This window comes from Typha latifolia, chromosome 8 (assembly GCF_019914945.1).
Source record: "Typha latifolia isolate L0001 chromosome 8, TyphaL0001v2, whole genome shotgun sequence".
Taxonomy (NCBI): domain Eukaryota; kingdom Viridiplantae; phylum Streptophyta; class Magnoliopsida; order Poales; family Typhaceae; genus Typha; species Typha latifolia.
Window position 1 is genome coordinate 5,507,115 of NC_133093.1, and position 14,697 is coordinate 5,521,811.

The 14,697-nt window shown below is 38.2% G+C and overlaps 1 protein-coding gene across 2 annotated transcripts in view; it reads left to right on the forward strand.

Moving 5' to 3' along the window:
* LOC140793785 (dol-P-Man:Man(5)GlcNAc(2)-PP-Dol alpha-1,3-mannosyltransferase) overlaps positions 1-14,317 on the forward strand; it is a 40,270-nt gene extending 25,953 nt beyond the window's left edge. For both annotated transcript variants that reach the window (XM_073145479.1, XM_073145480.1), the window contains 2 exons: positions 13,638-13,694; positions 13,792-14,317. In XM_073145479.1, coding sequence (XP_073001580.1) covers positions 13,638-13,694; positions 13,792-13,960 — 226 coding nt within the window. In that variant the 3' untranslated portion in view covers positions 13,961-14,317. The remainder of the gene's footprint in view (positions 1-13,637; positions 13,695-13,791) is intronic.
* Positions 14,318-14,697: the final 380 nt, after the last annotated feature.

The window sequence follows — 14,697 nt, forward strand, 5'->3', positions numbered from 1 at the left end:
AAGAGAAGAGAAGAAGTAAAATAGAAACAAACAATTTCATCAAAAGTAATGTGTTCTTCATTGTACACTACACTTTAAATAGAGAACAATACTAAAAAAAAAGAAACTCCTAAAACTACTAGCAATCTAATCTAGATAGGAAACTAAAAACTATTATGAAACCAAGTAATTAAGAAAGATACTAGAAATAGGAAACCTTTTTAGATTAGGAGTCCAATGAGAATTAGTAAACCTTTGAGAATGTAAGAATTAGAAAATCTTTAAGATTAGGAATCTATGAGAACTAGGAAACACTTGATACTACATTAGTCCCCCATGACCATCCTCAAGTCAAATAATGGACTTACTTCGGAAGGATGATACTCAAACAAGTATTCCTCATTGAATATCTTTGAAATTCCATAACTGTTTGAAAGGTCGATTACGTAAGCATTATTATTGATCTTGTACAAAATATGAAAGGGTCCAATCTTTCTAGAATTCAACTAATTGTAGTCAACTAGTAGAACTCGTTCTTTTCTGAGATGTGCCATCACTAAGTCACGTTCTTTGAATACTTTAAGTTTGCGGTGTTTATCTATGACTGTTCGTAAAGAACAAGATCCACAAGATGATTTGGTGGCTGCTCGAACATCATCTCAAATGGTGATTTTCTCATTGATCGGTTCTTCATGTTATTATATGCAAACTCAGCTTGGGCAAGGGCTATGTCCCATTGCTTTGGTAGATTTGGTGAACTCATGCTAGTAATGAGATCAATATGGATGTTTGTCTCGTTCCAGAGGCAGACCTTCTTGAAGCTTGTCAGGTATGAAAGGATAAAAATCATTAAGTAATGGTATTACGTTGGGTGGTTCTAGCATCGATATTGGACCTTCTTTTTTGATGATCAGAGAGCTAAGGCTTATTTAGTTTCTCGGGACTCATGCTCTATGTCTCTGACTAAAAGGAAAGCTTCTTTCACTTTGTGTGTTTTTGGTGCATGTTCCTCCATGCACATAGGGGCAAGAATAATCTTCACTCCATCTTTATAGAAAGTAAAGGTATTATCACGACATTGTACTGCTATGGGCGACCAAGGAATGTATGACAAATATCCATGTGAACCACATCAAAAAGAACTTGATCCCTGTATAGTTGGTTGATGGAGAAAGTGATGAGACATTGTTTCATCACTTTTGTCTTGCCAATGCTATTGATCTATCCTATAGAATAAGTGTTTAGATAATCTTAAATAGGTAGGAGATTCAATTTGTTAAACATCAGTTGTGAGACAATATTTTCACTATCCGAATCAGTGATAATGTAACAAACCCATTGATTTACAGTGCATCTTGTCTTGAAAATAGTCAAAATACTACGTTACTGCTTAGAAGGATCTTGTCTTGGAGCAGACAGTAATTTTCGGACTACCAAAGACACTCTTTCATCCTTATAAGATATATGAGCCTCATCCTCTTCCTGTTGATCATCATAATATTGCTCTTCTGTTGATCAAATCATTATCGACAGTGACATTCCATTGAAGGATGTCATACTTCTCCACATCAGTTTTTCCCAGTGTTGTTTTCAATCAGTTTTGGCAATAAAATTGTTGAATTCTTTGATGTTGTAGGTTGAGAGGCAACATTTGATTGCATCATTGGGTTTCTCGGTGGATTAGATCAAGTAATTGAATCATTCAGTGGAATACATACTTTATTTGGTGATGGATCCATTGAATTTGTCGTAGAAGACAATATATTGTAGGGTCTAGTCCTCCCACTTGATCGATCTAATTGTTTCTCCACCTCATTAAGAGTGAAGATAGGTTTAAGCTTGATTCGATCATAAATCATTAGATGAAGTGCTCCAAGAAATCTTGCTACTTGTTAAGCTTTTGTTCCAAATAAATCATTCCTGTAGAGTAACATTCGACAGCATGATCACATATGGATTAGTTCCCTTCTTGACAATTTTGATATTGTTTCAAAAAGCCATTAATCATAGTCGGTAGGAAGGAAATGGGTATGCAGTATTTGTTTTGTTGTGCATAGTCTCTAGTTGATCCCACTATGAGGAAGCTCATCCTTTTATCTTGTATGCACACACTTTAACTTTCTTTTCCTTAATGATCTCCATGTAATCAAAGTAGTGTTCCACCTCTCTAGTCAAAAAGATCTTCTATATGTAATTGTGATGCAGGACAACGTCTTGATTGTAGAGTTAAGAAGAAAAAGTAGGGAGAAATAATCAAACCCGTAAAATCCATCAATCAGGGTGTCAGAATCTATCGACGTTGGAATCCACCAACAAACACTCAATAGGCAAAAGCTCTCAAAATATTCATTAACCCATAAAAGATGATTATAAGCTTTTATATAGGCAAAATAAAGTAAAAGACAAAAGACGAAAATAGCCCTAGAAGGTGACGAAAATAGCCCTAGAATGTGACTAGTCATAACCCTCGTTAAGGCAAAGGGCCACGGGTGTAGCCCTTTTGTGCTTACGAGAATAAACGTGATGAAAAGTGGTGTCCCCACCAACTCTCCCGGGGTGGAAGAAACTCGACCTAGTCGAGTGGTTCTGATAGTACTCCAAAATGTCAGGGTTAAGCTATTGTAATTCTGTAACAACCCAATCCCCAAAAAAACAAAAAAAGAATTTTGCATGGCACGACGTGGTCAGCCACAATGTGGCCGGCCTTGAGCCATGGCTGCTGGCGCGGGCCGGGGGTGCCACGCACTCCCAGCCGCTGGCCCGGCCAACCAAGCTGGGCCAGCTAGCTCCGGTGGGCCCGCCGGCGCCGCAGCCGCAGCACCGACGTTCCCACCGCCTTTCTCTTCCCCTTTATAGTCCTCTCTCTCTCTCTCTCTCTCTCTCTCTCAAACTCTCTTTCTCTCTCTCTCCCACTGTTATCGCCGCCGCCACCTCTGCTAGCGACGGTGATCCCCTTCCCCCCCTCCTCTCTCTCTCGCTCACACCCGAGCTTGGGCTCGTCGGAGTCGAGTTGCCGGCGAGAGGCCGGCCGCTGGTTGGCCAGCAGCGGCCGGTGCTCTCCCCACCCGCCCGGGTCCGCACTTCCCTCCCTCCTCTCTTTCTTCTCTTCTCTTCTTCTTATTCTTTCTTCTTTCTTCTTCCTTTCTTTTTCTTCCTCAGCTGCTTTTTCTCTTCTTTGTTTTCTTCAACAGTGCTAGGCTCGGCCCAGCACTGTAGCAGTCCAGTGCTGGACCAAGCCCAACACTAGTGTAATAATCCTTATTTTTATTATTTATTTATTTAGATATTTCTTTCTTAATTAATACAAATAGATTTAGACATTAATTATTGGATAATAATATATATTCATCAATATGATTATTGTTGATTATAATTAATTAATGATTAATTAGGTTATAAACTATTAGGTATAAATATAGGTAATACCAATATTTATTTATTTATTTACTTATATGTCTAGTAGTTTAATAGATAGATTTGTAAATTATAATTATTAGATTTATATTCTAATATTCTTATGATGTATATTTTAAGTAATTCTATTAATTTATTATATATTATTATTCTACAATAAATAAAATACTAGGCTTATTTAGTTATTTATTTATTATTTTATCGAGTAAAGACTACATAGTCCCTAATTAATCAAGATAGAGTATGAATTATAAAATTAATTATAATTAGACTAACAATATACTTATAGTTATTTAGCCTTTTATTTTATTTTATAATTATATATTTAGAAATATTCTTATATAAAAGAAAAAACAAACCTCTTCTCCTTATACTATAATTAGCATTTTATGATAATAGTATAATTATAGTATTTGAATCATATCTATAATATAGATCTAGTTATGTAATCAAAAATAAAAAGAAGTAATTCTAAACGTAATAAACCTTTATATTTTAATTGAATTAATTCTAATTAGATAAACGACTAACATCATACTACTTAAATATTTTCAGATCCCGAACCCCTTATTTGAGATCTCGTGAACCTTGTTAGCGATGAGTGTCACTCGGTTGATTGGCGAATGTGAGGGATACGTGGTTTGCGTCTTCTGATCAAGTGTGAGTAGTTTTATCCCCTATACGCCTTTCTCAAATTATGTTATATTATATATTATGTACATGCATATTTTAACCTCCAGCATGATTATGTGGGTGCCCGGTTTGATGGAGGTTGATACCCTAGCAGGGAGGCGAGTATGATTATATTTGAGATACTCTTGCGGGTCGCGGAGTATGCTCTGAGCCTTCGGATATGATGTTGAGACTGGGTACCGAGTGGTGACTGTGCACAGTGGTCTAGTATGATGATATTATACCGAGATGTCAGTGATAATTGTGATGTTGAGAAATGTATATGATTTCATTATCATCTGGTTACCTGATTATCGAGTGATCTATATACATTATATATGGTTGCATTTGATATCATAGCATGGTCATGGTTGGCATGTATTATGTGTCATATTTGAGAGAGTTGTGATGATAGTATAACATGAAAATCTATTTACTCATTGTCAAGGATTATATACTTTTATCAGTTACGATATATTATCTATTTTTCATTTATATATTATTGAGGATATATTCATATACTCATTAATGACATGATGCTCTTGCTGATTCATATTTTCTAGTATATGATTAACTCTCTGTTTGACATCACTGATTCAGGATAAGGTCTATTTAGTGAGCCTTTTGCTCATGACTCTTTATTTCTTTCTTTTTAACCCCCACAGATATTATGGTACGTGATATTGCCTTCAGATACCCTGATGAGATATTTTAGAGTAAAGATGAGATAAGCTATAGATGCGAGACGGTATAGATGATAGTTTATATAGAAATTGAGTTATAACAGTATTTGATATTTGTACTCTTTGTATTAGACGATGATCTGTATGATATAGGTCGAATCATGGCGTACTCTTGTATTAGTTGTTTTAGTTGTATCTTGATGGTTCTTGTGGCCTGTGGGGGTTCTGTAAGATTATGTAGTGGTTTAATGTATATTATTGTGGATTAGGATATTCATATGTTAACAAATTTATTTAGTTAATAGTATGATTTATCTAGTGATGGATTATGTGATAATGGATAGGTTAGCAGGTTTTATTTGATGATGTCATGATTATATGTGCACAGGAGAGTATCTGTGCGTGACGGGCCCCGCCCTACTTGTCGCGTGCGCCACGCATGCCGTGTGGGCGCGTGGGCATGCACGTGCTTGTGCCGGGCGGGGGCGTTACAAACTCCTCACGAGTGATCTATGTACAATCAGACTCTTGGTCGCCCGTGCCATCGAATGAGAAAACGGTGAACCCCTCCTTTTACAGTAGATGTTATTTGATCATCTAAAATAGCGTCTATTTTTTCTTGTGATATGGATAGGGCTAAAGAGGAGGAAGATGACGATGGGTTTGGATTGGGTTGTAGGTAAACGGGTCGGTTTTGGGTAGGTTTTTACCGATTCACTAAGGCTAAAAGATGGGCTATTTATCTTAAAATTACGGGAACTAATTTTCAAAAATTATGGAAACTAATCCCTAAAATTGTGGAAACTAATCCCTAAAATTGTGAAAATCAATTCCCAAAATTATAAAAACTAATCCCTAAAATTTTGGAAATTAATCCCCAAAATTATTGAAATTAATCCCAAAATTATAGAAACTAATTTCCTAAAATTAAGGAAAGGTAAATAAGAAAAAGAAAAAAAGTATCTTCTAAAATTAATTTCGAAATTTTTGAATTTCAAAACTAAAGATAAAGATGAAACAAATAAATTGAATTTCGGAATTATTTTTTTTTCTTTTTTTTTTTCAGATAGCTCTTTCTTCTTTTTTTTCTCTCTTTTTTTTTTTTTCAGAGAGCTCTTTTCTTTTTTTTTTCTTTTCTCTCTTTTTTTTTAGAGAGCTTTTTTTTTTAATCTAAAACGGGGAAAAAAGAATCTATTGAATAAAGCTTATTTGTGATTATCTCCTTTTGTGGAGATTTGGTGATGGTAATGATTTATTGTTTTCCTCCTTAAGGGTGATCTCCTCGCGTAACTCGGATCCGGATCCTAATGTTATCGGGTGACGGATCTCGTAGCGATTTGGTGTTCGTGGAGCGATTGATCTGACAAAAAAAAGATGAGGCATTGCGTAGAATCCAAGAGCGTCCATAAACTAGAAAACGATCTGCTCTGATATCAAAGCTAATGCAGGACAATGTCTTGATTGTAGAGTTGAGAAGAAAAAGTAGGGAGAAATAATTAAACTCGTGGAATCCACCATTGAATGAAGGAAGATCTACCTTCATGTGAAAATCTTGATTATGTTTTTGCAGATCCCAATGTTTTCTCCTCGCCATTCTTGGATTACATTCAAGAAAGATATTTTTCTACTTCCTTATTGCTAGCTCCGTCATATAGGCCAAATGATGAGGTTACATGCTGGGTCTCCTACCCAACTCGTTTTGTGGAGGCTTGTTGTTGGCTTTAATGATTATTAGTTGTGCAACTGTTACCTGCAATTCATCGAGCATTGAAGGCTAAGGAAGTCAGTAATGTTTGTAGCCCGAGTTCTTGTTGCATCATTTGGAATACTCAAATGAATACTAGAGCTGTTGGTAGCTTTGTTAGAAAAGCCATCAAGTATTACGTTCGTTAGGCTGGTGTCCCCATGAGTCTGCTGTTCTTCGAACAATGTCGGCCATAGGGTGATCTCCGTGGAAGATGACTCTGTTAGCAATTTGTCATAGCTGATGAAGAAATTTTATGATCAGTCACAAAAATAGAAGAGAACTAGCAATCAATTTCATCAAAAGTAACGTGCTTTCCATTATACACCACCTCTCTTTTAAGTAGATAGGAAACTAACAACTATAAAACTCTGAAAACTACTATAAATCCAATCTAGATAGGAAACTAACGACTATTTGTAAACAAAATAATTAAGAAAGACAAATAGAAATAAGAAACCTTTCTAAAAATCCTACAAGAAAGAGGAAGCTTTTAAGATTAGAAATCCTATGAAAACACCACATAGACTTCCATGATTTTCTTCTCCCTCGCATGACCAAGGCTAAATATTGGCTTGTCTAGATGGACAAGAAGTACTCTAAAAGGAAAACTTTTTGTTACCTTGAATTTATAGTTCAACAAGGAGACACGATGAGGGTGTTGCAAATAGAATTAAAGCAGATGGCCAAGCTGGAGTGATGTGATTTGAATTCTTGTTTCAATTTCATATATTTCTTGATAAATAGGGAATTCTGGTTAGGGTGTTCGAATGACTGCATTGCGTTTGCATATGGAGACTGATTTGGGCGTTCGAACGCTAGGAAGGGTTGTTCGAACATGGTATTCAAACGCCTACATTATGTTCACACATATAGAGACACTGATATGGCCGTTCGAACGGATCGCGAGACGGTTCAAGCGTCCTCAGCGAGAATGATTGTATTAGGTTATTTTTCGTAGTTTTTTAATTGTTAGGCTAGTCTCTAAATATGTGGAAGGAAGCTTCATTAGTGTTTTTTATCAAAGAAATTATCATTTTGAATCCATCTTCTCTCCTCTAATCTAAAGCTTCTCCCTTGCTTAATCCCTAGGTGTGCGTCATCTTGTTGTCGGTTACCTCTAGCCTCTCTTGATCGTCGGAACTCTCCCTCCTCCTTGGGACACCGACACCTTCTACCCTCTGTTCCTTCACCCTACAACACCTCGTGCAAACCCTGCCTATAACCCACGTCCACTCCATCACTTTCACCACAACCACTCGTCATCAACACATCCACCCAGCTCTTTGCCAAGTTTTGCCCTAGCTATAATCTGAATCGTCTGTGCGGGGACCGTTTGCCTTAACTTTCCACCATTCAATGGTGGTGATCTGCTCGATTGTGTCTATCAAGCGGAGCAATTTTTCAAGTACCAGAAAACACCTAATGAACAAAAGGTGTTGTTAGCATCCTTCCACCTTGAAGACACTGCTATCTGATGGTACCGAACCACGAACTGGGCTCAGCCCTACCGGTCATGGGAGGAGTTTGCCGATGCTATTTGCGTCCAGTTTGGGCCCTCCAGTTATGAAGATTTCTAAGCTGCCCTCACTAAGCTGACCCAAAGGACTATGGTTAGGGCATATCAAAAGGAGTTTGAACGTGTGAGCAATCGAGTTTGGGGCTTAGTGGATTCTCAACTCAAGAACACATTAGTTAGTTGCCTTCGGCAGGATAAACAAGCAAAAGTAAAAGCCGCTCGGCCAGCCACCTTGCTTGAGGCTTTCGCCATAGCTTAAGTGATGGAAGAGAAACTTATAAAGCTTTGGATGGCAACAAAACAGGGCTAGAGCACCATGGAGGCCAGAGGAGTAGCTTGGCAAACTACAACTGCACACCATGTGCCAGCATGCATGCTAAGGACAACAGATGCAAAGCCATTTCCACGGCCACAAACAGAGATGAGGGGACTTCCTCGAGCCCCCATGAGAAGACTAACACAAGCCAAGGTTGAAGAAGGAAGAGCAAAAAGGCTGTGCTTCTATTGTGATGAGAAATTCACCCCTAGGCATAAGTGTGCTCGATCGACGGCCACGGTGATGGTATTGGACGAAACCAAAGACATGGAAGAAGATGAACTAACCGAGGATGAACCAGTGGACCTTATTGAAGACCAAGAGTCTTTGGAGAACAGTGAGGAGATCCATACTGAGATCTCCATGCATGTCAACATTGCGCTGATGCACCAAGGATGCTTCAGGTCGACGACATCGTGAAGAACCAAACTGTGCGGATCCTCATCGACATCAGGAGCACCCACAATTTCATGGACGAGCATGTAGTGAAGAGGATAGACATGGCTATAGAGGCTACCTCTGGGTATGATGTAGCACTTGGAGACAGCACAATGCTTCAGGCGAACGATATATGCCAAGGGGTTCTTTTGAAGATTCAAAGCAATTCCTTTACTTTGGATCTTCACCCCTTGGCTTTACAAGGGGTTGACATTGTGTTGGGGACCCAATAGCAACTATTGGGTCTGGTTGCCTTTGACTTTTTAGAGATGAGGATGAATTTCAAGCGAAGTGGCGCGAACGAGTGCGGTGATGAAATCCGATAGCGACTTGGAGCCCAACTTCAACCGATGGTGAGGCTGCCATGGTTGATTGCCATGGCCTTTTAATGCAACCTAGTCTAGAGCCAAGTGGACCACAAAATGGAGGAAGGAATGTCCACTGAAGTGACCAACTTGTTGAAAGAGTTCAGCGAGGTATCCGAAGAACCAAGCGGCATGTTGTCAACTTGACCCCAGGACCACCGCATTAAGATCACTCTCAGAGCTGAGCCAGCTAATGTACTACCCTACCGGTACCAATGATGGCCATGCCATCATCGGCACGACACATGCCCGGGCACGCCTCGACGCGCCCCGTCGTGCCAATGGCACACCCCTGCATGCTAGTTGCACACCCCTACGTGAGTGGCATGCCTCGTTGTGCCAATGTTATATCCCTACATGCCAGTTGCATGACCCTACGTGAGTGGCACGCCTACATGCTACTGTGGCATGCATTTATAATATTTTTAATAAATTTTTTAGGATATTTAAAGATATTTTTAGGTCTTCGACATGTCAAGCTTTGGTTTTTAGTTTAAATTTATGTATTAACAGTTTAAAACCTATATTATAATGCTTTACATTTAGATTATTTTTATAAATGACCTATTTTATTAAAGATAAAGTAATAGATAAATATAAATATTATTCAACACATACTATGATTGAAGACATTCATTAAAATTAATATTAATAATTGAACACTTCATAATATAATTGGGTGCACCAAGGCCTTGCCTTTGGAGGATCAACATGTTCTCGCAAGAGGACAGCCTTGGAGGAGACCCAATTTCGCAAGCTCAAAGTTGAAGCTTGATTGATGAAATAAGAAGCATGTTGCGGCTGAGGCAACTCGCTTGCAAGAGCAGCAGTCTGCCATCAATGAGGAGGTCGATGAGCTCAAGATGAGTGGTGCTCTCCTTGAGTGGCTTCTCTGCATGAAGTTGTGCTTGTGAAGGAGACACCTGGCAAGAGAGTTGTTGAGGCATCTTATTTGGAGGAGCTGCTGATTGGAGTTGACAAGCCTAAAAGGCTGCAGCATATAAAGGTGCTCTCACAAAGGGGTTAGCTGATGAGCAAGTTATGACAGAGACGTCTTGCTTAATACAAATTGAAGTTGATAAGATCAATATGAGAGTTCTCTTTTTGAGTGGGTTGCAGTGCATGGGGTTATGCTCATGAAGGAGGCACCCGGTGATCAAGTTGCTGAGGCAACTAGGTTAATGAAGTTGCAGTCTAAATTCCATGAGGTCGACGATCTAAAATTGACAACTACTCTCTATGAAAAGGTTGTGTGCATAGGGGCGCTTTCACGAAGAAGGCACCCAATAAAGGAGTTGTGGTTGAGGCAACTTTCTCAGACTAGGTGGCTATTCTAGTGAAAGCTACCAACATCGTTGGAGGGTTCAAGGAGACAATGCCAAAAGATCTGTCCAAGCAAAGGTCATCAAGGCGAACAACAAACCATGACATTGAAGCGAGGCTTGATGTGCAACTGTTACGGACCAGATTTGGACCGATCTGGATGTAAGAAAATTATAAAATTTAGATAGAGATAGCCTTGTGAGTTAAGGTTCTAATGGTTTTAGTTTCACATCAGTCGAATGTTTGGATGGAAAGATATAATTAAAATAGTGGAGCAATGTTAGAATGGGGCAGAACGGTAAATATCCGACGTTGCGGCAGTCGTCAAAGGGTGACGGACAGCCAAGGGTGGTGGTGGACGGCCGTAAAGTAGGGTGGTTGTTGGAGGTGATGGTGGTTATGTGTTGGAGGTAGAATTAGGGTTTCTAACTTAGATCTACTCCTAGAAAGATAACGACGATCTAACGGCTACGGTAAAAAATAATGACGATAAGTAATGCAAGATAAATAAACTTAATTTAACTTAACTCAATATTTCTTCTATTCAATTCCATCCTAAACAAAGAAGCCCAGTCCCTTTATATATAGAGGTCGGGTACAATGAGTCCTACTTAGACTAGCCCTAAAGGCTTGTACGACTCGAACTAGGACTTGTTTTAGATGCTTACATGACTTAATTGAACTTATCTTAGTGGCTTACATGACTTAACTAGACTTACCTTAAGTGCTTACATAAGAGATAAACATGACGTAGAGATAAACATGACTTAAGCTAAATCAGCCTTTCTTATCCTTCTTGGATTGATTCTTCGTTCGCCACCAGATAGAGTCTAAATCTGGAGAAATCTTAATACGAAAATTATGGATCAGGACGTCTTCGATCTTTTCCAAGTGGTTTCATAATATTTGGTCAACTGTGGAATATTCTTTAAATATTTTTACGAAACTGCGTAGAGCTGAATTAGTTAACTAATAAATTTTAACCTAATAAGACTCTAATTAAAGAAAATAAGCAGATAAGATAACTAGACTCAATCCATTGAGCCCAATTTCCCTGTGATGTGATCCGATTTGACCTGGTTTGCATTAGCAACCAAGAGTGAAGACACTCCACTAAACAACACTTTTGGAGTTCGAGGAGCCGTGGTAGACATTTGAGGCGCTATTGGATGGGACGTTCGCGCATTAGGTTGGGGCAAATGTCATAACCAACCTATTTTTGACTTAAAATCATGCTATTTGGGTGCACCAAATCCTTGTCATGATACTCACCTAGTTCTCTTTAAATGATATGAAGCTCTTTTGCTCAAGTGATCTACCAAAACCTTTGACTGTATTGGTTCTTGTTCATTTTTGGACAAGAAAGGTTGTGCAATCTTTGTTGACGGTTGGGAAAGGCCTCTAATTGGCTGGTGATCTTTGTGGACTTTATGCAAGGGATAAGAGGAGCCAATGGAAGCTCACACTTAGTCATTTGCTGCCCTTATTATTGCTGATGTGCACAAGAAGATTATGGTGATGCTTGCTGAATTCTGACAGCCCTGCCACAAGCATTGAGCCTCGCCAATCAATCTATATTATACACTTTATTATTGCTATATAAGGGATAGACCCCTATACTTGTAAGACATCATATTTGAGTATTTTGTTATTAGAACTATTAAAGAAAAGCTTCATAGCATATCAGTCTTATCTCTAAACTTAGAATTCTTGTTGCCTATCATTTTAATCTAACCTCCCTCTTGTGCTCAAGTTGGATGAGGTTTAAACGAAGAAGGAAGAGGGCCACATGGATCTTCAATCAAGAAAACGATTGAGCCTGGACAAGGGGCTCTAGAATTATTTGTGCTGACATGTGAGCACTCTAGATATATTCACATGCAAGGCCCTAATGCTCCTGCATGTGTGTACTGAGCCTCTCCTACACATGTAGTGGACTCTAGATCGAAGAGTCTAATTATTGTGTAGATGGATCTCTAAGACCCCATGGAGGGGCTCCCAAACCCTCCTCAAGTATATGTGCTTGCTAGCATGATGCGTGTGAAACTACTTGCTCAAGTATATGTGCTTGCCAGCATGATGCATGTGAAACTGCCAATGACACTTATAATGAAGAGAAGCTTTTCCTAGCTTTGAGCACCCTCTTTAGAAGTGAGAGCAGCTAAACAATCTTTACAACTTCATATTATAATTTAGGAATTTTATAAATCACTCTATATTTTATCTATTTTGTGATTCACATTCTGTCTTTGAGGTTTTTGTAATCTGACTCCTACTTTTTTCTTATAATTCTCATTTAACACCTTTCGTTAATTTAAACGGTACCAACAAAGAAATATTATAATATAATATATAAAATAACTTATAAATATCTAAATTACCCATACCTTCTTCGAGGAGGGGTAGAGAGGAGGAAAAATAGTAGTGAGGTATTTTAGTAATTTGGTCGATATCAGTTAGTCAACGTTAAGGTGTTAAACAAGAATTATAAAGAAAAATGAGGAATCGGGTTGCAAAATCATCAAAGACGGGGTGTGAATTACAAATAGGTAAAATGTAGGGTGTGATTTGTAAAATACCCTACAATTTTATAACTTGACTTTTGGATTATTAGTATCAGGTCAGCTCTCTCCAAAAGGGATGTTCAATAACCAGAGTTAGATTTTTTTCTTGATCCTTTCAAATAAACACTGCTACAAAAGTTCTGAGAGGAATTCGTTTTATCCTCTTCAATGTTATATAAAATAGTCTATCCTCAAGTAAGTGCAACATATATATCTTCTTGAGTTGCATAGTCTTACTGCCAGGACGCATGTAGTTTTTAGTCTCTCAATAGCTAGTCATACTAAAGTGCGATTAAGTACCTTTCTGTGGACATCAGTGACATGTACATGCAGTATTTCCTACGTGATTCATTAGTTAACTAGTCAGTTCTAAACAATTAACATTGAATGTGTGCTGACACGGGAATTGTAATAGAAAACTTGAATGAGATTTCTGTAGTATTCTCTTGCTTTATTGGCTTGCCTGTAAAATATGCTGCATACGAATTTATCTGGATACTCAGATGATGAATGCATTATGTGGCCTTTACATTATACATGTAACATTTTTTTCTAGTTCTGCATATCTTGATCATCTATCTGAGTACATAGAAATAATTTCATCGCCTTGATGGTTGCAGGTACTTCTACTCATTGCCTTTTCTTTTGTGGAAGACACCTTTCCCTACTCCTGTACGGTAGGAATCTCGATGGCTTTCTGATTATTTGTTTCCAGAGAATGTCGTCGAGTAGGGTATTCCATGTATGATGTTGCATCCAACTTTTCCTCTGCAGGCTCCTCTTGTTTGCTGGTGTGGAGCTCTGCTGGAATATATATCCCTCAACCTTCTACTCTTCTATATTACTGTTGTGTATTCATCTATCAATTTTATGGGGCCTTTGGATTTCCCCAGGTGAACATCCCTATATTGATAAGAAGACATCACAAGAAAGGGAGGGATGATGTTCATGTATACTGCACCGCGTTCATTAACTGGCAACACGGATGTTTTGAGAATACAGCAGACTGTACGGATGATTTAAGAAGTTCATTAACTGGTAATAAGTTTACTTGTTTTGCGTTCTTTTTTCCAAAAAAAGAAAAGAAAAAAATTAAATTCTGACAATTATTTCCTGAACAACCGCAACTATGTAAGATTCTTGGATAGGGAAGACCTGTGAAATTTCTGTTGATAATGATCTAGTGGAAAATTTTGAGAAAGTAACAAAGTTCAAAGTTCAGGGAAGAGGCCCGTACTGTAAAACAGTTCTTAAATTATTTCTATTATTTGAGAAGGCGAGAAGTTTCCTTGTCTATCTATTATTTCTATTTATTAGTCTTTTTAGGTAGACATGAAAAATTGCTTTCTCGGAGGAATGTGCGTATAATAGAGATGTAATCATATCATCAAGATAAATTAGTACGATAAGAATAAAACCATGCCAATATGCAAACAAAAGATGAATCTGCTTTGCAGCTGGCAAACAAGAAAGTTTGTAGAAAGTTATTGAAGGGCTGGAACCAGACCCTAGTTATCAAATTAGCTGTACTCTTGCTGCTGATGGAATCTTAGTCACAAGAAGAGCTCCTATAGTTCATTGTGGCTTTTGCCTTGGATATCATAACAACATGAAGTATTTTTCTTATAATAACATTAGCAAACAGACAACAACTCACACTCTTTGCAGACAAGGTCTACT